At 38.9% G+C, this 26615-nt stretch overlaps 1 protein-coding gene across 2 annotated transcripts; it reads right to left on the bottom strand.

Annotated features, from left to right (window-relative positions):
- Positions 1-212: 212 nt before the first annotated feature.
- Positions 213-25293, bottom strand: LOC128868662 (uncharacterized). Of its 2 annotated transcripts, none has more exons than XM_054111001.1 (5): positions 25012-25293; positions 12456-13174; positions 10474-10631; positions 10273-10386; positions 213-443 (listed from the first exon to the last, which is right to left on the bottom strand). In XM_054111001.1, exons 2-5 carry the CDS (start codon positions 13104-13106, stop codon positions 323-325), a joined length of 1044 nt encoding a protein of 347 aa, XP_053966976.1. In that variant the 5' UTR covers positions 13107-13174; positions 25012-25293; the 3' UTR covers positions 213-322. The 2 variants fall into 2 exon arrangements, with proteins under 2 accessions (XP_053966976.1, XP_053966984.1); XM_054111009.1 differs by lacking the exon at positions 25012-25293 and adding an exon at positions 24798-25004.
- Positions 25294-26615: the final 1322 nt, after the last annotated feature.

Raw genomic sequence — 26615 nt, 5'->3', positions numbered from 1 at the left:
TTTGGTTCTTAAAACAACTTGATTTTTTTCCTGAAATGGGTCAAAAATGACCCGAAGACCGTAGGAAGGTTAAATATTTCACTGCCTTGCTGAAGCGAAAAAGGAATTATTTTGTATATGTCTAACTATAACTTAAATTTCTCACACATTACGAATGTCAGTTTAGTTTTCAAGGTAAAAAAAAATATAAAGTTCGATTTCCAGAAGCTTGATTCACCACCCTGTACATATTTGTTTTTATATTATTTATATATATTTACATAAAAAAGTGAATGTCTATTGTGCGAACATTATTTAGCTTATTTTTTCGTCTCTCCTTTAGTTAAACATCGTCAGTATAGGGTGATATGCTGTTGAAGCTCAATGGACAATGACTGTGCAAAATTTGCTTACAATTCTCCAACCGTAGGTAGGGCAAGTGGCGTTTGTCATGCTCCTTCAACCTGAAAAAAGGGAAATTTTGTATGATAAGTAAATAAGATTTTACTAATTTAATAGACAAATATGGTATTTATTTAAAAAATTGTAAAACATGTAAACAAAAGAGAAATTGTATATAATTTGTGACCCAGTTCTCGTCATAGTTCATTTATATTGGATGTCAAGTAGACAAATTCAACCTTGAAAACTTAAAATTGCAGCATTTTTTAGATTAATTTGAACCGCATTTTTCTTATTTTCTTTGTATTTTTCCTTTATATTCCTAATAAAAACTACTCTATCAAAGTTTTTATGACCTGAAAGAAATTCCAAAGCCATGGCAAAACCTTCACCTAACAAAGAATATATATTTAAATGTGATGAAATAACAATTCAAGTTAAAAAAATTACAGTTAAAATTTTATGCTTTTACATTGGAATCTTCATTATCATGTCTGGAAACTACGATTAGTAGAAACAGGGTTTTGTCGTTTTTGCAAGCTGGGCGATGAAACGCCAAAGCACATCCTCTGCGACTCTGCAGCTATCTCAGGACGACTACTCACTCATTTAGATGGTGTTACTCTACATCCATTGGTAATATGGAGCAAAACAAGTCAAGTGATCAAAATCATTGGAAGGCTCGCGCTCAAGCCCCATAGACCATATCATAGGTGCTCTATGCGTCAATAAAACGCACTACAATTTTATGTTTCGTCAGTGTGTAAGTCGCAAAAGTTCCACATTAACTAATTTATGCTTTCTCAGGTATCTAATAAAGTAGAAAGTTAGATACTGAATTTCGATTTCGTAAAGCTGCATGGCAGAGACGAAAGCAATTCTTTCGGTTTTTCTTTTTTTCGTGTTCTAAATAACAATGAGTTGATTTCACCGCTTTGTTTTCCAATAGGAACTTGTGATGATATTTAGACTTGAAACTGAAATTTGAAAAGGTCGAGCAAAGGAGCACCAGGAGATTTGGTGGCTCCTAAAATACTCAGGCTAAAAAGCCCATTGTATTTAAAACTCTGGAATGGGGGTAGATAGTCAAGGAGGGAAGGAGAAAAGTAGCAGGGAAAGAGATAGGAAAGAATAGAGACAGAGATAGAGATAGCTAGTCCTGTGAGAATTCCCCAGATTCTTTGGCAAATCTGTAAATATCCTCCAGTTTTAGAGAACGAATGTTACTCATTCTCGTGACATCGGAACCCACAACTCGTAACCGTGCTCTAGCAACGGCAGCACACTCACAGGGAAAGTGTTCAGAGCTATCCGCCTTCCCCAATCATGACAGGCACATTGGGTCCCCAATGATTCCAATGGTGGTCATATGCTGACCCCATGGGTTGTGTCCTGTAACGATACTGACCATCAACTGAACGCCTTTCCTTCCAAGTTTTAGTAGAAAGTTTGACAGTTTTCTGTTCGGATTTGTCACAAAACACTTTGCAGCTCTGCAGCGTTCAAGACCCGACCGTCGCTCTTTATGTAGATTGCCTACTTAATCGCTGATCCAATTCATGATTCCTGCAGAACTGATTCAGATTATTGGCTCTGGCCCCTGTGGGGGCACCGCTGATCCACGATTGACCAATTCATCGGCAGTTTCGTTTCCTAGAACACCGGAACCCATATAAGTACAAGCCTGTTTTGTCTTGCGACAGAATTAAGCCTCTTCTTATATTCTCGAACAATCGTTGAGGTTTCTTCGCGTTCTCCAGGACCTTCAGTGCAGCCTGACTGTCACTGAAGACTCCAATCTGTTTCCCGCTCCATCTCCTCTCGTTTATCCATTCGGCTACTTTTAGGATGGCAAAAACTTTCGTTTGGAAAACAGATGCCATTTCCCCCATAGCATAGTGATACTTATTACTATCGTTTAAGTACCATCCGGTTCCAGACTCTATTTCATTCTTGGACTCATCAGTAAAGAAAATATCCCTCAAACCTCTCTGCATGCATTCTGGATTGCTCCATTGTTCACGCAATGGAAATCTGAAATCAAATTTCCTTCCAAATGAAACTGTGGGTATCAGGTCTAAAGACGACCAAAAACAGTGGATATTGCTCAGATAGCAACTTAAAGATTTCTCTGTGTCCCGAAGTTCCGTCTTCGTGGCAGAGACCATATTTATGGAGTCTACACATTGCTTTTATTGCTTCCTGTTGTATCTTAAGATCCAAGGGAAGCAAATAAAGCATATCATTTAGGGTATCACCACAGGTTGTACTCATGGCATATTTAGACTTACAACATGGATATACAAAGAAACCTATTTGAAATTTTACTATTTCATATTATTATTATTACTTATTTATTTTGGTCTATAGAGAGAAGTTTTACAGTCCAATACAATTAGTCACATTTAGCGTAAAAACTTTATTAGGTATTTTACCGAGGGACCTACAGTTTTATGTCAACTTCAATTGGCAAATAATTTTTAACAGAAGCTTATTGCTAACAGAAGTAACCACAGGCGTTAGCCATTTCCTACAAGGAGAGAAAAAAAAAAGTTCTATAAATCAGTGATGTATATCCACACTAAACCTTCTAGCAGTAATAGGATTAGCTATATTTATAAAGGGTGGTTAAGTTTCAAGGGCCGGTGTTGATTTTCAATAAAATATATATTTTTTACGAAACTATTACCAACGTCCAACAGTGTCAAATCACATGTTCTTGGCGGCCAATTGACATCACCGAGACCTGAGATTATTCGGCGATCAAATTTTTCGCGCAAACGAGCCATTGTTTCGATAGCTGTGTGGCAAGTGGCACCGTCCTGTTAAAACCACATATCGTCCACATCCATATCTTCCAATTCGGGTCATAAAAAGTTCGTTATCATCTCACGATAGCGAACACTATTCACAGTAACTGCCTGACCGGCCTCATTTTGGAAAAAATACGGCCCAAAGATGCCGCCGGCCCATAAACCGCTCCAAACAGTCACTCTTTGTGGGTGCATTGCTTTTTCGGCAATCACTCTTGGATTATCATTCGCCCAAATGCGGCAATTCTACTTATTGACGAATCCACTGAGGTATTGCAGCCGCTTCTCGCGCAGTGTTCGGCTCAATCGCATCAATTGAAATAACACCAACTTGGTGCCAGCAAATACATATCATAACCTTCGCAGCATGAATATTCCGCCGAGGCGACGACGTGGAAGCATAACCGGGCAGTCCCGATGTCTTTGGATTGCTGTATTGAATCCTTTTTTCATCCCCGTCATGATGCGATGAAGAAACCTTTCCTTTTTTGCCGCTGGAGCAGTTGTTCACAGGCGAAAAAACGACGTTCAAAATCCCTTGGTGTTAACTCATAGGAAGCCCAAGTCCCCTGTTTCTGAATCATACTCAAAGCATGTAATCGCTTGAAAATGGATTGACGGGTAACTCCTAATACTGAAGCAAGCTCTTCTTGCGCTTGACATCCTCACTGAGCAATGCCTCCAACTCAGTGTCTTCGAAGGTTTTTGGCCTTCCTTCACGCGGACGGTCGTCAACATTAAAATCACCGTCTTTGAAGCGACGGAACCCATCTCGGCACATGGTTTCACTTAAAGCAGCATCTCCATAAACTTTTTGTAGCTCTCGATGCGCTTCAGCCGCCGTTTTTTCGAATGAAAGAGGAAAATCAACACTTTCCACAAATGACGATTATTCGGCACAAAATCAGACATTTTCACAAAACCAAAAGTATATGATACCAAAACAAAATCACTAATGTGTCGAAGCAGTTTGTTTACCATATGTCTAAGCTTGGTTTATGACGTTTAGGTTATGTTAGAATCGACTAGCACACACAGCTGGCGGCATCTATTGACAAACAGCGGGAACTTAGTTGCGCACCTAATACTTCTGAAGCTGCATTAGACGAAAATTAAAGTGACCGCTCTTCCCTTAAAACCATGATGTGTGCCTTTCCTTTACAAAAATTGTGTTTTATGCGCAAACGCAGATGTAGGCATCAACTAGTGTCTACTGTACCAATAAATTCACGACCCATTTAAAAACGACCGCATCAGACCTTATAAACTAAAAAAAAAAGATATATGTATATATATGATACCCAGCTTCTCGTACAACAAAATTTGCCTTATGAGCCAATTTAAAGTGCATTTGATAAATTTTTAATTACGCTCACAACAAGCAGATTGATGCAACGATTATGCTGCAATAATCGGTGCCACTGGGGTTACTTGTAATGGCACAACAACAAACACACTACCAAAAAAATGCAGGAAACAAAAACAATACCAAAAACGAAGAAGCAGCACGAAACCTTGAAATTCTTGAATGCATAAAATTCGAGAATTACACAGTTATATCTCTTCGATGTCGGAGTAACAGATAGCTGAACGAATGACGGTCGCTGAGTATAATTTGCATTGCAATATAGCCGCGCTGTCCGCAGGCAGCAGGAGTTGTAAGTCTCACATAGCAGTTACGTGTTGAATTGTGTTGTGCTAAGTTGAGTGGCTGTCGAATTTAAGAGCTTTCAACCCCCGCATCACTGGCCGCTCCCTATGCCCTTCCTACTTCGCGCTATCACCTCGATATAGTAGGAATGGCCACACACTTTGCTGTTAATACTTTACGCTTTTTCGTCCTTGCCCTGTTGAGCTGTCATTAAATTAAAATAAATTGGCTTAAATTGAAAATAAAGCGTTGCACAAAAATTCACTTTATGTAGGGGTATATCCACATTTTACGATGCCAACGACGAATTCGCAAAAAGTTGATCGGAAGAGGAGAAGGGGAGAAGGAGAATGCGCTTAACAGATTCCAGTGTATTTTTGTATTCATGTATTTTCGATAAATTTGTATGTATATAAATACGCATATATGTGTGTATGTCTGTGTGGCATACATTGGATACTTAAGCCGAAGTGTGAGTTGTAGTGGTGTTGCTACTTTTCCAGCAAGAGGAAATGCCTGTACTTCACACCCACTTTGTACTGCTTGCTTGCATACACACGGTTTATTTACATCAGTATGAGTGCATATGACGAGTTTTATTGAACAAGTAACTGTTAATGCAATATGGATGTGGAATCGGCTCTGACACTAAATAGTTGCCAACTTAATTCTTAAACGCTAAGTGGCCCTAGTTTGTAATGCTAGATTTCACCTTTTAAAGGTCCCATAAAACTTTTTGTTGGATCTGATTTGAATTTCTTGTCCATAAGTTTCGGTAAATACTTAACACTATTGCAAGCCACTATTGCGGAGAGTGAAAGTTTTTACCATCAAATTTGAGCATTGTTTCATAAAGGCTCAGAAAAATCTAGAAATGAAAGAATTAAAAAAAAAGCTTTCATGCAAAAGTATATTAAATGCATGTTTTTGTAATACAACCCCGAGTTACAAGTTTTGATTATTTAATTATTTATTTTTTAATTTAATTACTTTTTTATATAAATATAGTTCATTTTAAAGCAAGAACCATAGTAATCGAATTTTCTGATGTTGCACAAAATTTATAAAAATTATTCAAATTTTTATAAAAATTTCAAATATTTTAATCAGGATTTGGAAAAAATTTTAAAACGAAATTTTATAATCTATTCAAATTTGGAGAATATAAAAACTTGTCAATATGTAGTGCCCTTACAATAATTTCGGAGGTGTATATAAGTAATAATTGATGTGCAAAATTTCACATTCCCTGCATTACATACAAAAGTACAAGGTAGTTATCTACATATGTACATACTCATACTACATATACCTTTTGCTCAAATATGAACGAGACGTTATCAATAAAACGGTTCGCGGATGACATATGTATGGCAAAAATAAATTTTTTGTTTTTTGGTAGGACTGTTATAAGCTTACATGGCAAATTTCAGCGTGATATGTCACATAGTTTGTTTTCTGTGCTACTGTAAACAAGTCAAGCTCGAGTGTGTTCTTCGAATTTAACAATGGAAATTCAAGTTGAACAAAGAATTTGTTTGAAATTTTGTTATTCCAACAAAATTTCGGCTTCAGACGCCTTAAAAATGTTGCAGACAACCATGGGGACTCTGGTCTATCGCGTGCACGTGTTTTCCAGTGGTACAAATCGTTCAAAGAAGGCCGTACATCGGTTGAAAACTTGCCTCATGAACGTCGTCCAGCAACATCAGTAAACGACGAAAACATCGGAAAAGTAAAGGAAATTGTGCTTGAAAATCGCACAAATCGCAAAATCGGTTAACACTGAATATTATTTAGACGTTTTAAAGCGTTTGCGCGAGAACATTCGTCTTAAAAGGAAGGAATTGTGGGACAACAAGTCATGGTTCTTGCATCACGATAATGCACCAGCTCACACATCACGTCTTGTTCGCGATTATTTGAACAAAAATAATGTTAATATCGTTCCGCAAGCACCGTATTCGCCTGATATGGCTCCATGTGACTTTTTCCTGTTTCCCAAGCTCAAGTTTCCGCTCCGTGGAAGACATTTTGAGACAATTGAAGTCATAAAAGAGAATTCGAAGAACACACTCGAGCTTGACTTGTTTACAGTAGCACAGAAACAAACTATGTGACATATCACGCTGAAATTTGCCATGTAAGCTTATAACAGTCCTACCAATCAACAAAAAATTTAAATTTGCCATATGTCATCCGCGGACCGTTTTATTGATAACGTCTCGTTCATATTTGAGCAGAAGGTTTAAGTATATTCGAAGTCATATTGGATCGTGTTTTTATTTTATTTTCTCTCAAATTAAGTGAGAAAATTATGAAAATATTTCTCCGTATTTCATTAGAAAACATTCAAAGTTAAGAATTTAAATGGCAAACATTGCCCCTATAGATTTTCAACGGCAAGATTTTTGAGCAAACTCTTTTAGGTTTACATTAAATCGCCAAGTTTCAACAACCATCTTCCATCGGAAATACTAAAGACTCCTTCTCAGGAAAACATTGAGAAAATGACAGATTACTTAATTAGAGCGGATCTGAGAAAATTGATTTAAACCATAAGTCTCTTTACTTAAACATCTATAAAATTAACTCTCTAATAGCTTAACTTTTGTAGTAAAAAAATAATCTTATTAGAGTAGTGAGCCGTAAGCCCTGGCAGCTAGTGCTCCTTTTTTTATTGTAAAATAATAATTTATTGTTATTTTCCATATATTAAATAAATAAATATTTTCATATTTAAAAGAATCATATATTTGAAGATGCAATTCTTTTTTTTTCCTTGTTCACTCCACTCGGGAGCATAGGGCCTCTACAAGACTCAGTATTGTGTTGGTTTCGTTAATCTATTTTGCTTTCTGGTAGGGTAGGTGATGCAATTAAGGAGCCTTTTTTTGATACGAGTTAATTTTTTCTGATTTTTGCAGCTCATTGCGATTTTATGTTAATCTTTATATTTGAATAATATTACAAAAAGAGATCACGAACAAATTACTTAATTTTTCTTGTAATATAAATCAATATGTATCAAAATTTTCAAAAAACATATCTGCAGTGCCAAAAGATTTTTGTGTGGTACTTCGACTTTAGCGACTTTAGCGAAATCCCCGACGAAGTGCCAATCAAATGACGAAAGAATATAAAATATCTGACCGTAGCATCCGCAGCATACTGAAAAATAGTCCCAAAGTCAAGACTTACTAAATCCAAAAGGCGCATGATCTTACACCAAAGCAGCAACAAGTCAGACTTGGGAGAGCGAAGGAGTTGCTTCGCTTGGCCGAAAGCGGGCAATTTCTAAATATTGTGTTTTCTGACGAGAAAATTTTTCAAATAGAGCAATTCGTAAACTCCCAAAACGATAGGGTTTATTTGACCGACCGTTCATGCGCGAATTTGAGTCATCGATTAGCCACCAGGAGGCAGCACCCGCCACAGGTAATGTTTTGGGCTAGTGTAACCGCAGATGGGCGCTCTCCAGTCGTTTTCATCGAGCCTGGCGTCGAGGAAAATGCGCAATATTATCGGGAAAGTATTCTGGAGGTTGCTTTGAAGCCGTGGATACCTAAGGTTGGCAAAAAAGTCTTGCGGTATTTTTATTGAATTTTCAATTGTTCATAAAATTGGTTATAATAATGCGATTTAAGTCAAATATGCGCCGTTTTGTTCGATGACGAGTTCCCAACGAGATGCCAACTTCATAATGCCCCTCTTATAGAAGATCGCTTCCCTATTGTCAAAAAACTCGGAGAGCCAATTTTCACAGGACTCTCTTGTGGGCAACTTCCGACTACCAAGCTCGTTCGCATGGACAGAAATAGGTGGTAATCACTTGGTGCGAGATCCGGACTATACGGTGGATGCAAAAGAACCTCCCATCCGAGCTCCCGGAGCTTCTGGCGCGTCACCAAAGATGTGTGTGTCCTGGCGTTGTCCTGATGGAAGACAATTCGGCCCCTGTTGATCAAAGATGGCCTCTTCTGCATGAGTGCTGCATTCAAGCGGTCCAGTTGTTGGCAGTACAGGTCCGAATTGAGCGTTTGGCTATTGGGGAGCAGCTCATAGTGGATGATTCCCTGCCAATCCCACCAAACACACAGAAGAACCTTCCTGGCCGTCAATCCAGGCTTGGCCACCGTCTGGGCAGCTTCACCGCTTTTCGACCACGACCTTTTGCGCTTCACGTTGTCGTAAGTGACCCACTTTTCATCGCCAGTCACCATCCGCTTCAAAAACGGGTCGATTTTGTTACGATTTAGAAGCGATTCGCCTGCATCCATACGGGCAAAAATGTTTTTTTGCGTCAAGTCGTGTGGCACCCATACATCGAGCTTCTTTTTGAATCCAAGCTTCTTCAAATGGTTTATAACGGTTTGATGACTCATGCCCAGCTCTTGGCCGATGCTACGGCGCTACTATGCCGGTTTCTTTCTATCAATTCAGCGATTTTATCGCAATTTTTGACGACAGGCCTTCCGGACCGTGGCGCACCTCGATCACCTCTGCACCAGAACGAAAACGTTGAAACCATCGCTGTGCGGTGGAAATGGAAACTGTATCGGGTCCATAAGCTGCACAAATTTTATTGGCAGCATGAGATGCATTTTTGCCTTCATCGTAGTAGTACTGTAAAATATGCCGTATTTGCTCTTTATTTTGCTCCGTGTTTGCGACGCTATAACTCATGAACGAATAAAAGCAAACAACAATTAATCAAACACGTGTTAGCACGTGAAAAGAGCTTTCCAAAAAGCTCTAGCGTGAACCGATGCGACGAATACAACTAGAACTACGCGCTTGCAAAGACAAGCTTGCGGAAATACCGCAAGACTTTTTTGCCAACCTTTATTTCGGTGGCAGACCATGGGCGTTTCAACAGGACTCGGAACCGTCTCACAAAGCTCGAGTGAACCAAGAATGGCTAAAAAACAACGTTTCGAATTTCATAACGTCCACGCGATGGCTCTACAATTCACCAGACGCGAATCCGATGGATTTTTCTCTTTGGGCCATTTTGGAGAGCAAGATCCGAAGTAAAAGTGATGAAAAAAGGCATTGCCCGCGAGTGAGCCAAAATACCTACAAGTCACATTCGGGCAGCTTGCGATTCGATTCTGGACCGTCTCAAGGCCAGAGTCAAGGCAACAGGTGATTATATCGAGTAAAAGTAAATTGATTCTTACTTTTGTATTATATTATTTTCACAATTTTTTTTACTTTGAATTGAATAAAAGAAATTTTCCAAATTTATGGTCTTTTTAATTGGTTACACTTCGAGTGCCGGACCCTGTTGATATCGCTTTCATTTTTTACACAGCGTAAAGAAAAGCTTGTGGTAATGTGGCGTGCATATCTAAAACTTTTTTTTTTTGTTTTTGTTTATGACATTATTGAGGATAGAGAACGATATTTAGTTCATTTACTTACGTAAAAATCAGTTTCAGCATTTTGAAAAGCATGCCACCGCTGATATTTGAGTTCACATCTAAAGCGGCTGTGCAATAGGACTTCAAAATACAGGCTTGTCCATCTAAGCCATGTCTAAGGAATGAAATGAAATGAGAAAATATTTGGTACAAATTCTAGAAACAACTTTAGTCTCAAATTATTTTACATGCGTGTGCTTACCCATCAAGGACATCCACCAACGAATGTAGTACATCACGTTTGAAGAATGGGCGACGTGATTCATCGGGACCGGGAAAAGGGAAATTAACACGGAATCCGTACCCATAAGCCCAAAGGGTATTCGACTTCAAAATGTTATTTTTACCATTTGTACGCCACTTAAGTGTGTGGAAGAAAAAATTAAAAATGTGAAGAAAACACAGATATGTAAATAAAATAGGAAATGCTAAAATGAGCCGAACAATCTAGTTAGTATAAATAATCTCAGCCTACAGCTCAAAAATAATACAGTGTCTCTGGGATTATATAGTAAAATGTGATGAAAAGTCTAAGTGGAGGAGCGAGTCAGAAAGAACTCAGCAACATTGTATGTCTGCAGGAAGATCCTGGGCTGCGCATGGAGCCTATCGACACAGGCATCGCATTGAATTTTCATGGCGCTTGTTGGGGAAATACTCTTCTACGAAATATTGATCTCATCATTGGCCGCGAATAAGAATAAAGGATGCTCAAGAAGGCAACAAAACATCTACTGGTAGTCCATAATTGCTGTCGTGGGAGCTATGAAGACCACACCGGCAGCTGCGCTCTACACCATGCAGCGTATATCACCTGTTCAAAGCCAGAACACAACATACTTCCGCGAGACTTTGTATTATATAAGAATATGACAGATTGCGTTATAACTTTCCTGATCTTCGAAAGGTCTGATAAAGGTACTATAAGTATAAAAATTAATGTATGGCGCACAGACACAAAAACAGTTCTCATATCTACGGATGATTCCAGAATGGAAAACGTGGTTGAGCGGTGGTAATCCGCTATGAACTGGGAATCAGCAGGTATTTTAGGCATAAATCTTCGCCTTGCGCACAGATACACTTTTAGATCGTCTGACAAACTTTCATAAGGATATTTTTTCGTAAAACACAGATTTATTGGCTGTTGTAGATTGTGGAAGAGCCAAGGAAGTTTGGAAATGAATGAGAAAGTTGTGCATCCCTATGGAGTTCTTAGACGCGAAGGTGTGAGAGGTAAAAAATAGCAAGTGAAAAAAGCACTTAACCGGACAAAGCTCTTGCTGTGGATTGCTTAGCTCATTGAAAGTAGTTAAATGATCACTTGAGCTTCATATCTACAAACTAGCAAACACGAGGCACATGAGGATGGCCTATGGTCATAATGGGCATAACTGACGATCCGCTGCGTGCATCTTGCTTAGGCGATTAGGATAGTATAGAGCGTTTTCTCCGCCGCTGTCCAACTTTCGATAGTCTTGAATAGTATTTTTTTAGACGAGCTGCATTCTCTTTCACTAGACAAACTGCTCAGATTCTCAAAAAATTTGAGAAGTTTTCAGAGAAATAATGAATTCTCACATCACTGTCCCCTCTACATCTTATATGCTCTTTCCTGATCATGAATAAAATGGGCAATATTATCTGAGTGCTTAGCAAACATTTTTGGCCATCCGAAATTCCATTCAGCAGACTAGCCGAGGATGCAAACTCTAGAATTGGAGAAACCTTGTGTAAATCACATCAACTCCTAAAATAGAGCAGCCGAGACAATGATCTACAGACTCTTGGCAAAACACACAATTAAACTGAGCCTCACAATGGATAAGGAGAGGCTAGCTTCAGGGGCAGAACTTGGATTACTCAATAAATGTGTGAGCAGCATTCGATCAGCTCAAATTCGAACTACGCAGAGAAGAAAAGTGTCAAGGTTTGATGCCGGCCATTGATAAAGAACCGAAAAGAATACTTCAGTTCACCGGAAGGACAACAAGGAATGCACCTTGGCATTGACCCTGGTTAATGAAATTAGGGCTCAATAATCGAAACTATATATGTTACCACCATCGCCTCATACAATCCACGCAGTGTGATATACCTATTTTTGTGGCTAATTGCACCCAATTAAACTCACAAACATACACTTACTCGTTCACAAATTATGTATCGAACATTGTTGCTTACCGAGACACGAGACCCTTTGGCAAATTGCAGATACCGCTTGCCGCGTCGCAGTACGCGTTCATCGCCCGCCGCCTGCAACAATCCTTTCTGTTCGGCCACGGCTGCAATTGCCCTTTGATGACGTGGCAACGTTCTGAAAGAGCTTTGCGCTGCGTTTGAGAGGGACAGCTTGCCGCTGTAACTGTTGGGCCTTTCGATGTGCACGTTGTTATTGCTATTGTTGTTATTGCTCCAACTAATGTCAACCACTGAGTCTAATTCGGTGATTTTACTGGAGTCATGACTTGCTTCATACAGGTGATTCTTCCGCATTTCGTCATTTTTTCGACTGCGTTCGTCATTATCATCGGTACGGAGATTTCTTCCCTTGCTGGCGCTTCTATAACTGCTGATACTTGCATCCTCTTTACGATTACTGCTACTATCTTTTGTAGTCACTGCAATTGAGTTGCTATTGTTGTAATTAACATCGTCAAATGCGGTCACGATCATATGCTGTGTGTCGCATTTGTTGCCACTTCTAATATTATTTGCCGCTACATTATTTTGGTTGTCATTGTTGGTAGACAAATTAATCGCCTTCATTTTATTGCAGCTCACCCCGCCTTTGCTGCTCACCAAAAAAATCAAAGCAATCATTGGCAGCCACATAATTACAATAATATATTGCCTTTTTTACAATTTGATCACCACGGGCAATGATTTGGGCTTTGCTGAGCCTGCAAATATGTAAAATTCATAATTTTTGAGAAAGGAAGAATACTGAAACGTAATCGTCTTAAAATATGTAAGTCGCTACAACTCAGAAAATTTAATATTGTATATTCACATCAAAAAATTTTAAAAGTGACGGAGACTGAAAGCTTGAAAGCTAAACTGTGATCCTCTGTAGCTGCATTATTTTATATATAATTTTTTCTAGTTTAAAAATGATCAACCCATACTAAAGCAACTATAAAAGAAGCAGCAACTTTTCTTTCGAATGTAGTATTACTCGTTTCTGTAAAAAATCAGTATAGTCGTAGGGGAGGGGGCCCAGTTGTGACGCGGGTTTTGAAAAAAATTAAAATTTTTTCCTCAGTTACGCAAATTGAAAAATGAAGAAGTTTAACATTTAACTATTAACCAAACGCAACTTTTCTCCAAAGAAAGTATGTTTATTTGAGTTACTCAAAAAATTTTGGAACAAATTTTTTCAGGATAACTTTTTTTAGGACAAAAAAAAAGTGGCCCAGTTGTGACGCACCTCAAGAAATTTACTGGAAATGAGAAAATATGAAAGGAATGTCACACCAATTGTTGTGATTTAATGATTTATTTATTTTGAAGGCTTTCAATGGCAAAAATAATGAAAAATACAAAAGAAAATGTCCTTCAATGGCCATAAATGACAACGATTTTTATTCATCATCGTCATCTAAATATTCCTAGTCGTCGTCCACGTCACTTTCGCAGTGTTTGCAAGTGAAAAAACTTGCCTGCATGTTGGCGCACTTCAAATGAACTGGACGCTTGCATACGTTGCAATTGATCGAGTTGGCAGTTGGTTTTTTTTAAACAACAACAAAAATGTAGGAATTCGGCAGTTCTATATGATCGTAGTGCAAAAAAAAGGTGCGTCATAACTGGGCCACCCGCTGAGTCACAACCGGGTCACGATGCTATTTTGTGTATGACAAGCAAGTTTTTTATAGACACCACATAATCACATAAATCCATATAGAATCACAAAATATACGGCAAATACAATATTTTGATGCATTACACTCGCCTTTTCACTGTTAATTTCACAAAATTTTGGTACTTTGAAAAAAATAAAAATAACTTTTTCGCACGATTTTCAACACGATGTTTGGTGCGTGTATACACAATGCGACTACTAACGTTGGTGTCTGCACAAAAACTGCTGAACGTCAAACGAACATGATTGGCAGGGCTCAAACTGTCATTTTCATACCGCATGTCAAAAATATTTAGCTGCGTCACAACTGGGCCTGCGTCACAACTGGGCCCCCTCCCCTACAATTTGGTGTCTACCCCCGCGCTACTCGTGCGCCAGATTATTATAATTTTATTCACATAACTGTTGTATGTAACAGTGTATTCGGAATACTCCGTTGAAAAATTATAGAAGTACCACGTATTTCCAAGTTTTGATAGCTTAGTTTTTTCTTATTTAATTTTAATAAATTTTTTAACAAAATTTTAGTTCACTCTCCTATAAAAACACATAATTCTGCAACGGATAATTACTCTGCACTACCCATTATTAACTCCTAAGACTTTTCTTGTAAGATCATATACTATAATATGTTAAGCGCGACCCTAATGTATATGTAAAATTATATACTATGTTAAGTACAACCCTAATTCTCCACTATGTTTAACCGTTATCACTTTCCAATATTATACTGTAACCTTATGCTACTTTTGTTATTACATTTAATAAATCGTGAACCGCCTAACGTTAAACAACGTGTCTTTTGACTTCGACGAAGAGAGCTGTAAAAACACCAGAATTTTTTTTTGTTTAATTTATTTCATACCAGAACAAATTGTTGCCAAATTTTTTCAAAACTTTAAGCTTTTTAACCAGAATGCTTAGAATTTTTTCTGGGATGATAAAATAGCATTGTTGTCCTAAAATTCAATGGGCTAAAAATACATACCTAGAAAACTTAAAAAATGTTTCTTAAAAAGCTGAAAGTTTTGATGCAATATTTAAGAATTGCGTACATGGTTTCAAACTTTGCATTATATGATTTTTGTTGTGGTATGAAATATAATTTGATTTCAAAAAATAGTGGTGGCTTTATAATTTTGTAACGGAATGGTCCTGATGGCATCATTCCTGCACAACTGCAGAAATCTGTGGAGGTATCATGCCGTTGGTTGAGCCCTATCTATGCGAGCTGCGTACCCAGGGGCTATATACCGAGATCATGGAGGGCCGTGAGGGTTGTCTTTATACCCGAGGCAGGTAAGAGCTCGCATGTCTCTCTTAAGGACTTCAGGCCAATCAGTCTCTCATATTTTTTGCTGAAACCCCTTGAGAGACTGATTGACCTGCACATAGGAAGCGAAATTCCTCGGGATCGGTTGTCGCATGCCCAACAAGCTTATTGCAAGGGCAGATCGGTGGAATTTGCCCTGCACACGAGAAGGCTTTTAACAACGTCCTCCCGGAGGCAATCACCAGGCCTCTGGATAAACTGGGGGTCGAAACCGACCTTATCAGATTTATCTATAAATGCTTAGCGACAGAACTGTCGCGGCAGAATGGGGCGGCATTTCCATCCATAGGGGCACTCCGCAAGACAGTGTTCTCTCGCCTTTCCTCTGGGTTGTTGTCGTGACTTGCTGGAGGAGCTGGTGAAAGGGGGCTGCAGGGTGGTTGCCTACGCGGATGACGTGGCATTAATCGTTAGTGGAAAATTTGTGGATACTCTGTACAACTTGATGCAGGAGTATCTGAACGTAGTTGTTAGATGGGCAACAGATTGCGGCCTGTCGGTGAATCCTCTCAAGGAAATATAAAATACTTAGAGCTCAACTTCCTTCACTAGGGGCGCTCCTCTGATGCTTTCTGACAAGGTGAAGTACCTAGGTATTATCCTCACAGCAAACTTACATGGAAGCCCAATATTGAGGAAAGAGTGAGGAAGACAACAATCGCCTTGTATGGGTGCAAGGGCGCGCTTGGCAAAAAATGGGGCCTTCCGCCTAGAGTTGTTTTCTGGCTATATAATACTATTGTAAAGCCTATCTTGTTATATGGAGGCGTAGTCTGGTGGAACTCACTACAGAAGATGACATTGATGAAGAAGCTGGAGAGAGTTCAGAGGTCGGCTCTCATTGGAATCAGTGGGGCGCTTCGAACGACTCATACTCTTGCGTTCAACGCAATGTTAAATGTGGTACCCGTAGACATCGCAGGCAGAATTGCCGCTACACGTACCGCAATCAGGCTGAGGGGCTCGAACTATAAACTCAACCTCACTTATGCGCACTCAAGCATCCTTAGAAATTTCGAGTTCATCCCTCTGTCAACGATCAGTGTATACCCTCGTTCAGTCCAATCGGAACCTTCTCCACTCATATTCCCTCAAGGGAATAGTGGACGGGGGCTACACTTGGCGACAGGGCCTGGTGAACTTGTTCACGGATGGATTGAAGTTGGAAGGAAAGGTTGGCGGAGGAGTATTTTGTGAGGAGCTTCCGATCAGACTCAAATTTAGGTTACCGGACGACTGCAGTGTGTTCCAGGCGGAGGTAGCCGCAATCAAGGAGGCCGCTGATTGGCTGCTCACATGCATACTAACAGTCAAGAAAGTAAATATTTACTCCGACAGCCAAGCGGCAGTAAGGGCCTCGGGTCTATGACGGTGCATTCGGAACTGGTCAAGGAATGCTTGACCTCACTTTCGACTGCGTCTGAAATCTTTGACATAAGCCTCATCTGGGTTCCTGGTCACAGCGGCATTGCAGGAAACTGTGAGACGGATGAGCTGGCTAGACAAGGGACAAATGAGGTGATTTCCCCGCGAAGAGAGAGAAATGGGTTCCCCTGACTACCTGCGGTCTGCTCCTGGAAAGATGGGCGTTGCGCCAGCTCAGCGAGCGCTGGGCAAGTACACAAACGTGTAAGGTCGCGAAATCCCTCTGGCTACCTGTGGACCGGAGGCGCTCGGGCGAGCTTTTGAGGCTGACAAAATATTAGCTCTCAAATCTCGTGGGTTCTCTCACAGGTCACAATGCGGGAGGAATGCATGCTGCGAGACTTGGAATCCCCTTGAGTCCTTTTTGCATCCCTGCATCCCATCGGTCTTTTTCCTTTTCCCCTCACCTCCTTCATAATGGTATCACAAAGGACGCATCCTTTTCTTCGCCCAAGTGTGACCATTCCTTGGGCAAACATACCAACCTAACCCTAACCTAACGGAGTGTACATATATGAGAAGAAATCACGTTACACGAAGGATAGGAAACAATATGATTAGACAGAGGTCACGATTGATCTGGAAGGCTCCAACTAAGCGCGATCGACCTGTCTCCAAAAAAAAATTGCAAATCGGAGCACGGTGTAAAATTTCGAAAAAAACTCTTTTTTCAAAAAATGTTAATATAATCCTTAAGAATATGTAGAAAAATGTTTAGAACGTAAATTTAAGCATTTCTTATGTTATAGATCGTCAACCGTGACGACTCTATTGTTTGCGTTCGAGCGCGGGGATAGGTATAGTTATGATGAATTTTCATGTATTCAAACTTTAGACACGTTTTTCTCAAAAATATATTTTTCGAATTGGCGTACACGACAACTCGAAAAGTTATTGACTGATCTCCCTGAAATTTCGCACACATCTTTTTTATGATTTTACTTTTTATGTGAATTTACAAGTTTTCGAAAATTTTTCGAAGCAAAAATAGTAGGAAATTTTTTTTAAGCATTTTGTTCCGCGAATTTTTTTTTCATTTGTTTTTAATTCATATATCAATTATGACATTTAAAAACAAACAAATTTTTTGATGTTTGTATTAAGCTCTCTGAATCAGATGCTACAATGCCCGCCGATTGAGAAGCCCCGCTGCGACCTTCCTGGAAGAATTGAGTGTACATCGGCCATTTTAAATGATTAAAAAAAATTGATAATATTATTTATTAATTTATAAATAAACTGTATGCCAATTTTGAAAAAAAAAAAATATTGAGTTCTTCATTTTAACTAATTTTAATGAAAATCAGGGAAAATATGGCCGTTTACAGGTATCTGTCCCCTTAAAGCACCCACCAAATGCCTAACATTTATTCAATCACCGTGGTTACATTCTCCTACTACGAATAACTGACATTACAATTGCTGATATTTTGATTGTTTCGCTGGCCTTGTGCTAACACACATACATGCTTCTATGACCTTCTATTGTGCTGTTGATGCTTCGCGACCTATTTATTTACTCGCTCTAGCCATGTTAATTAAATATTTCAGCGCCAACATAAAATTACATTCACCAAAATTGTGGCAACACCAAAGGCGAAAATCCAAGCAAAAAAATTGAAATTATAAACAAAACATATGTCTATGTACGTATGTATGTGTGTGTGAGTACATATATAGAAGGGTAAGGCTAACTACAACTGCAGCAACAATAACTACAGTGGCATACCACAAAAATAATGAGCAACATAATTCTTGGCAAAAGCAACAGAGCAACAGCAGCAACAACAATAATGCGAGCAGTGGTAATGGCAACAAACGCAAAAGCAATAACAAAAAGGTGCGCGCACTCGTAATAACCGCTCGCAATAAAAAAGAAAATACTTACTATATATGTGCATACACACATACATATAAGCAAATGCAATGCATTCAAAATGAGATCATTGCAACGCCACCAACCACCCCCTGGCCACACTCAACCAAATTCACAGCTGCTAGACCGACTAACCTATTTTGCAGCCAATGCAGTCACCTAACTAACTAACGTTTCCGTCTCCGTTACCGTTCTCGTTGCCACTGGCAATGGAATAGCAAATAGCGACAACAACAAAAACAATTGTTAGCGTTAGCGCTACTACATTTGGCGTTGACGGCAACTTGAGTGCGAAAAATGCATCATATTTGATAAATTGTTGCAATTTGTCGCGTCTACAGACGGGTTGCATAAGTTGGTTTTGTTGTTGCAACATGCATTTACTTGCTGTTATTGCCCTTTACGCTTGTTTTGTTAGTGTTTTGTTTTTTTTTTTTTTGTTTTTTGTTAGATTGCATTCTACGCGCACGCGGTAATTAGCAATTTTCGTACGCTAACGTACACTCGTACACATACACACACACACACGCAGGCACCATCACTTACAACACTACACTTTGTTGCACTCGGTCGGCGCAATTTTTCACTTCACTTTTCGTATTAATTTGCTCGTTACGACAAAGGTGATGATGTTGGCATTTACTTTTGTTATTGTTGGTTATTCTGATGCTGATGGTGGACGCGGATGTAGGTGGTGAAGGTGGTGGTGGTGGTGGTAATTTTGTTGCTGTTTGCTTTATTACAATTATTTTAGCTGCCTTAATCCATGCTGTTGTTGTTGTTAAAATAGTTGTATTTTATGAAAGTTTATTGCTATTCTTATTAGAATCTGCGGGGGTCATAGACGTGACTATTTTTTATCTAAATTTAGCACTATGCTTCTTCTTGCTGCATTACTTCAGACAGCAATAAATTTTAGAGCGCAAATTATATTGAAATTATAACTGAATAATAGATACAGATGCACACAGCAAACAGATGAGCCTCTTCGTGTTTCGGGAAGTGAATTGTATCCCAGGAGGTCCAAAGTATGTATGTACATACGAAGAAAAGCATTAGTGCGAAGGGTTTGCAATGTCAAGCGTTAAGGGGTTACATAGGTTTCGTGGGTTCAAAAAATCGATTGTTTTTGGCTTATTAATTTCTACAACATCTCAAGAATATTATGCTAAATTTTCAAGTCGATCCGTATAATAGTTTCGGAGATACAGCGTTTGGAAGGTGTGCACTCCAAGCCACTTTTATTGTTACTCAAAACTTTAAACGCGTTTTTCTCGGAACCGTGTTTTCAAAGTCGGTTGTTAAATGTTCTCGAAAACTACTCAACTGACCTTGATGAAATTTGACACAGGTGTTCGAGATACAATTTACTCGTGCTTGGACGAAGAATTTTTTTTTTTTTGTTTTCAATTAAAACAATTTGAAAAAAAAAACTGTCAAGCAAATTTGACCGAAATTTTCATTTTTTTGGAAAAATGTCTCCCAAAATTTTAATTTTTAGTTTTTTTCTTTCCTTCGTTCAAACACGAGTTTATGGTCTTAACTAAAACACTTATTTTTGTTTTTTCTATTTTGATGATCCTGTCAGGAGTTATGCTGACAATGCGGACGCACCTTTTTTTCGAGGGGCCACCGGAAATGACGGCACAATGGAAGAGTTTAAATTTTTTTTTTTTGAAAATTTCAGAAATTATTCTTTAAGGGGGTAGTATGGTTAATTCGGTGTAAAACAAGCATATTTTTCGAAATTTTTTTTGTCGACACAGTTGATTTATTCAAAATTTTAAAATTACTTCATTATAAAGTCATATTTAAAGAATATTGTGTGAAATTTTCATTGATTTTTATGAAGAAATGAGTTGGTGGCAGCGAATCTTCGCGGACGTCTCATAAAAAAGTTTTATTGCGGTGTCCCTCAGAACTCATTACTGGATCAACTAAAATCAAAAAACCAAATTGATTTCATCAGCTAATAAAGTTTCGCAGGTAACAACGTCGAATTTTTTTTTTTTTTTTTTTAATCTTTTAAAGCGCTTTGAAGTCAAAACACCGATTTTTCATAAAAAAAACTTGAAAACTTTGTTGTTTTAAAATATGACAAAATTTAAAAAAAAAAAAAACTCGACGTCATTACCTCGTGAATAAAGTAAAGAAACAAAAAAACCAAATTTGAAAAGAATCGGTGCAGTAGATATGAATCTACAGTGGACACCGACCGTAAAAAAGGCAAGTGTGAGAAAAACGCGTTTAAAGATTTGTGAAGATTGTGAAATCCGGTTGGAGAGGTAGATACTTAATCCTTTGTGTCTTTGTCAATTTTACTCTAATGCACTTCAAACTTTCACGCAATAATCTTAAGATGTTATAGAATAATTTAAAAAAAAAAAAAAAAATGAAAAAAAAAATACCATACTACCCCCCTAAGTATGTATCTATAAGACAGAAAAAAGTTGGCATTAAATAAATAATTTTTTACATAGAAAAAAAACTATTGAAAATAGGCCTTTTTTTACTCGGCGAAACCCATGTAACCCCTTAAATAAATCTACCGAATCTACCATAGAAAAAACAGCGACTTAAGATGTAATCCAGAAAGGCGCTTTAACCATCAACTAAACCATGACGGCAAAGAAGGTCAATAATCTGAACTTCAAAATATTGTTTAGGCTCGAACACTAAGCTTAACTAACAAAATTGATTTTAAAGTAATCCGAGGGTTTATATTCAATATCCTTGTGTGCTCGGTATCACTTCAAACGACTTCTATTGAGAAAATGTAAGTAGAATAATGTAACAATTATATTATATGGGTGAGCTCACTTGAACTCCTGTTCGAGAACTGAATAATCCGATTTTCGCCTGTGTCGATTCTCAGTCTGTGGTTTGCGTCGTAGGGTCGCCAGCAGTATTTAACAGCTCGCCCGTTCCTGGCAGACCATCTCCCCTAAGCGATTTCTCGCCGATTTCATTATAGATACCTTCCGTAGTTCCTTCATCATTCATCTGCTCTTCGCAGTAGTCATTTATCAAACCATTAGCCCATCGTGGTTTCATGGTATCATTAGTCAATACCCCATCAGAAATAACATAACGATCGATGGGTAAAACTTTCGACACCAAATACGGTTCGTTGTAAGACGGATCCAGCTTGTGAGATATATCTACCAGTAGGTGGAGTTACGTATTCCACCACAAACAGATCTCCGCATTTTACTGCACTAGTATGTGATGCTTTGCATCGAACCGCTGCTTCCATTTAGCGCGCCCGACCTTTATTCCCAATTCCTTTGGAAGTCTTCGTGCCAAATCATCTCATATTCCGAGTTCTCTTGCTCTGCTTGAATGAACGATTCACTGTCACCTCTCACAACCGAACTATTCAGACTCTACCTTGTAAGGAGGAACTCAAACGTCTGTAAGGAGGAACTCAACATTTTGTAAGGAGGAATTCAAATGTCTCGAACATGCAAACAACATTTCCCTTATCTCGGCTCCTGGGCACAGAAATATAGAGGGAAATGAAATTGCCGGTGAGTTTGCCAGAACTCACTCGACAGAACCGGTTTTAGTTATCCCTTTCTCAGACATTGGTGTCCCCTTGAGCGTTGTTAAAGGGAAACTACACAATTTCTTTCTTAAAAAAGCGCAAGGCAGATAGAAGTCTGTCTCATCGAAAACACTATCGCCTCAATACGATATAAACAGAACGCTTGAGGTAATGGGAGTCCCCGCCATTCAATTTCCAATCTCGTTGCGGTGCTCACTGCGGAGAAGTTTGGAATTTCGTACAACCCCTATTGCAGAAGCTGTGGGGATCCTGCAGAGAAAGAGACTGTGGAACACTTTCTCTACAAATTTCCGGCTCTGGCGGCTAGGCGCTTGAGATTCCTTAGGGTACCCTTTGGGGATGGCTTAAAGAAATTATCCAGCCTAGATCCCTTTTCTCTCCTCCACTACATCTACAGCACTGGTTTGGCTGAAGATGGTTTTCCCTTCCCTACATTTTTTCGCAGGTAGTGGTCCACATTATGGTATCAAAACGGCACGTAAGTGCTACTTGTAGGGGTCTCTTGCCATCCAACCTACCTGCCTTGTTGTTGTGTTGCCTTGTTTTGGGAATTTAGGCGCCATTGAAGGTGTGGTAAAGCCTGATCAAATTCTCTATCGTTCTTTGTGCTTCATTTGAGCGATACCAAAATTGTCTTATTGACTCGCTCGGTCAGGGGCTCGTGGAGGCTAACTTAAAGAAATATATCGTACCTATCCATGAAGCTCTGAAACTCTTTTGACGTGAAAGCTTTGATATTTCCACAAATGATGGATCTACGGTTTTACTCCGCCTCCGAATAGCGGATAGTTTTTTGTAAGGGGCTTTTTTCATGCAAAAATACATTCGAAGGTTTGTCATTCTCTGTCGAGGAGCTACCGCTATTAGAAACAACTTTTTCTATCAACTGCTGATTCGTGATCGGGCACGCGAATCTGTGGACTTCCGAATGGTAGTCACATACCAACCCATTTGGCTATGGCTCACCATGCGGATTTTTCGTCAAATGTTGTTCAAAAATCCTAAAAAAAGGCAATTATTAACCGATTTCAATACTTTTTTTCGTTTGTTTTTGAATATTCTTAGGCCAAAAGTTTTCATGGCAAAAATACAGTCGGAGGTGTGCCATTGCCTGTCGCTAGGCGAGCGCTATTAGAAAAAACTGTTTATTTTTCGTGGTGCGTGACCACGATTCGTAAATTGGGAACGTAGGAAAACGTGAAACACCAAAAAAAAAAGAATAAGTTTTTTCTAATACCGGTAGTGCCTCGGAGACCTCCGAGAGTATTTGCCATGAAAAAGCTCTTCATAAAAAGTATCGGCCGTTCGGAATCGACTTAAAACTGTAGGTCCCTCGATTTGCGGAAAAAGAAAGACGCACGCCACAAATAGGAGAAGGAAAGAGTGTAAGTGCCAATTATATGTATATATTTATATATGTATGCCCAACCCTATGCATAAGTTACCACAAAGCTTACGTAATTAAGGAGAATCAGCAAATTTTTGTTAAAAACTATCGAAATATTTCACTCTACACTAATCCCTGCAAAGTGTTTTATTTTTCCTTGTTCAGTCCTCTCGGGAGCATAAGCCTCGACAAGCCTCAGTCCCGCGTTGTTTTCGTTAATCTATTTTGATTTCTGACAGGGTAGCTGATTAGCCTGCCGCTACCAATCCTAAGTAGTGGGAATGCCCACCCGTCATTGCTTAGGAACAACGCCTTCTTACTGCTTTGAGCGCCTTCTGTGTTTCAGATTTTTATGGCAGAAGGATCATACAGATGGTTGAGGGCTTCGCTAAATGTGGTGTGTCTGCGCTATTATCTCGATTGCCTGCTTCCTCTATCTGGCGCCACTGATGCATTGTGTAACTGAGTGCTTTTTCTTTGTTTTTGCTTGTTTTAGCAGCCCAATGCAAATAATGCGCTGACCATTGTGCGAGAGTAAGGATGAGAAAGATAAGTTTTTTGGGCTTGAGGAGTGAGATTGTTTTTTTTTTGTTTAGAAAGAGGGAAAGTAGGTAAATTTGGAAAAGTGGGAGGACCTTGCTTTACGTGGGACTGGAACCCACAACCTCTGGGATAGCAGGCTAGTGTACTTACGCTAGACTACCGAGGCCGCAAGGTGTAATGACCTGTATTCGTATGGAAAATTCTAAGTTCACACTCAATTGAAGTACACTCTAAACACCTGTTCAGTCATTTAGAAAATAAAAACGCAAACTTTTCTCACGGGATTTTTTTATTATTACAGAAGCGGAGCAAGCTACAAAACAAAGAAATTCGAACCATTACAATGAATGTCTGCTATGGCGAGTGTAGTATAAATACTTTGAATAATTTCTTAAAATCATCATACGACTTCGTTTCTGCGTTGATCTTAAGTTTTCTCCCTAATCACTTCACTTTCACTCAAGTTCTTTCAGCGGCAATATATTAATAACTTGGATTTCTCATAGCAAACACCTTCACTTTCACATACATTCAGTAAATTTCACCACAAATCAAAGTATTCCATTTTCCCTTAACCTTCAGCGTACACACAACACTTCACTAGGATTAATTTTCCTACTCAGCGCTTTATGCTCACTCCTTGTTTGTCACTTAAAATGATTAGTACTACACTTTGTCACTATACTAATTTGGTAACATTTGATTTGTTGTTGTAACAGCAGTTTCTTGAATTCAGTGCTCACCGTGTGTCTGCCTAACAAGCCTTGATTCGAATGTCTTGCGGCGCATTTGATTCTGTTGACAACCTTCAACTAAGGAATAATTTTTAAGCGTCAATTACCAGCAACAACTTATTCACTTATTGTGACATAAGAAATTTCCACAATATTATTTTACTTGCAACTTCTCTCCTTCCCTGTTATATTCAACCGCTAGCACTCAGCTTTAACAAGAATTCCCTGTGCATCAAACATAATTGAGATATTTCGTTACAAGTTAAACTGCGCTTTAGCACGCCCGCGCCCTCTTTTAACATACAAGTTTTATTAATTGTGCTTCACCTCATCATAAGCTACAGATAAATGTATTACAGACACGCATATCACATAATCACATACATACTTACTTTACTCACCTATGTTGGTATGTACGCTCTCCCACTTCTTTGACATCTCTTTTACTGTTAATGTCAACGTATGGTATTGACTCTCAAGTATTTTATTTGTTTTTATTGTTAACTTAAATTGTCACTCGCACTCGCTTCCTCGCTCGAGATGTCACAGTTTGTGCTTGTCATACCGATGTCAACTTTTACCCATGTTCTTCTTGCTCTACATACTCGCATGTACTTGTACGAGTACATATGTACATAGTTTCTGTTAGTTTTGCTATGCAAATGTGCGCACACAAGCCTTGACTTTTACGTCAACAGGATTGCGATTTTATATAAATTTTAATTTCTTAAAATATTTGGTGCCAACTTCTTAGAATTCGTGATCCTGCTTGAAAATTCTCAATGAAAACTTGCCATATTCAAGCTGAGGGAATATATCAAATATGGTACTGCCATCGTAAAGATTGACATTTTGCTGGGTAATCGTACCCAGAACGTTTTGTCATGTGAGCGATATTGGTAATATCTGCAGGTACTTCAGACACGCATCTTGTTCAAAATAGGTAACTAAGCCATTGGCAAAGTTCGAAAACCACGAATATTATATTCATCTTGACTCACGTCAAGATTTAACTTCGTAATTTCACAATGCCTAACAATGCTAAATGACGGTGGTAAACGGTGGTTGATTGATGGTTTTTCAAAGAACCAGCAAAACAATTGTACGTTGCCAAAATTTTCTCAACATAAACTTTAAATACAGGGGTGGACTTCTCCAGAGGGACGATCAACTTATTTCAACTACTGGAGATGAAACACAATGTCGAGCCACGGGTAGGTAGGTAGGTAGGGTGGTTGTCTTAAGACACACTTAGACCTTTCGCAGGTCCATTGTAATGCCACTGGAGCTTATCCTCACTCTACGTGTTCCTTTTCAAACCATCCGGTTGCTTTAATAAACGAGCAGAGCTTCGTTAGTTTTAGATGGGCTATGTCCGCTACATCGGTTAGAAATGCTGTATCAAGAGTGCGCAGCCTTCTCATAGCTAGGCTTTCACACTCACATAAAAGGTGTCTGACTGTTTCCTCTTCTTCTGTATTAAGACTTCTTCTACAGAAATCGAAGTACGGGAGTCCTAACCTTCTAGCGTGGCTGCCTATTACACAATGACCAGTTAATACACCTATAATTTTTCTTATAGATTCTCTGTTGAATCTTAGCAAGATCTTCGA

Source organism: Anastrepha ludens, chromosome 2, assembly GCF_028408465.1.
Source record: "Anastrepha ludens isolate Willacy chromosome 2, idAnaLude1.1, whole genome shotgun sequence".
Taxonomy (NCBI): Eukaryota; Metazoa; Arthropoda; class Insecta; order Diptera; family Tephritidae; genus Anastrepha; species Anastrepha ludens.
The sequence above is the reverse complement of the archived record's forward strand: the minus strand, read 5'-3'. Positions and strand labels throughout refer to the sequence as shown.

Bases quoted from the DNA above. Each gene is read 5' to 3' on its own strand.
- LOC128868662 (XM_054111001.1), bottom strand. From the start codon at position 13,106: ATGTGGCTGCCAATGATTGCTTTGATTTTTTTGGTGAGCAGCAAAGGC. The intron at 10,387-10,473 runs GTAAGCACACGC...TTCATTCCTTAG, and splicing joins TTGGTGGATGTCCTTGATGG to ACATGGCTTAGATGGACAAG. The intron at 444-10,272 runs GTAAGTAAATGA...CCCTTTTTTCAG, and splicing joins ATGCTGAAACTGATTTTTAC to GTTGAAGGAGCATGACAAAC.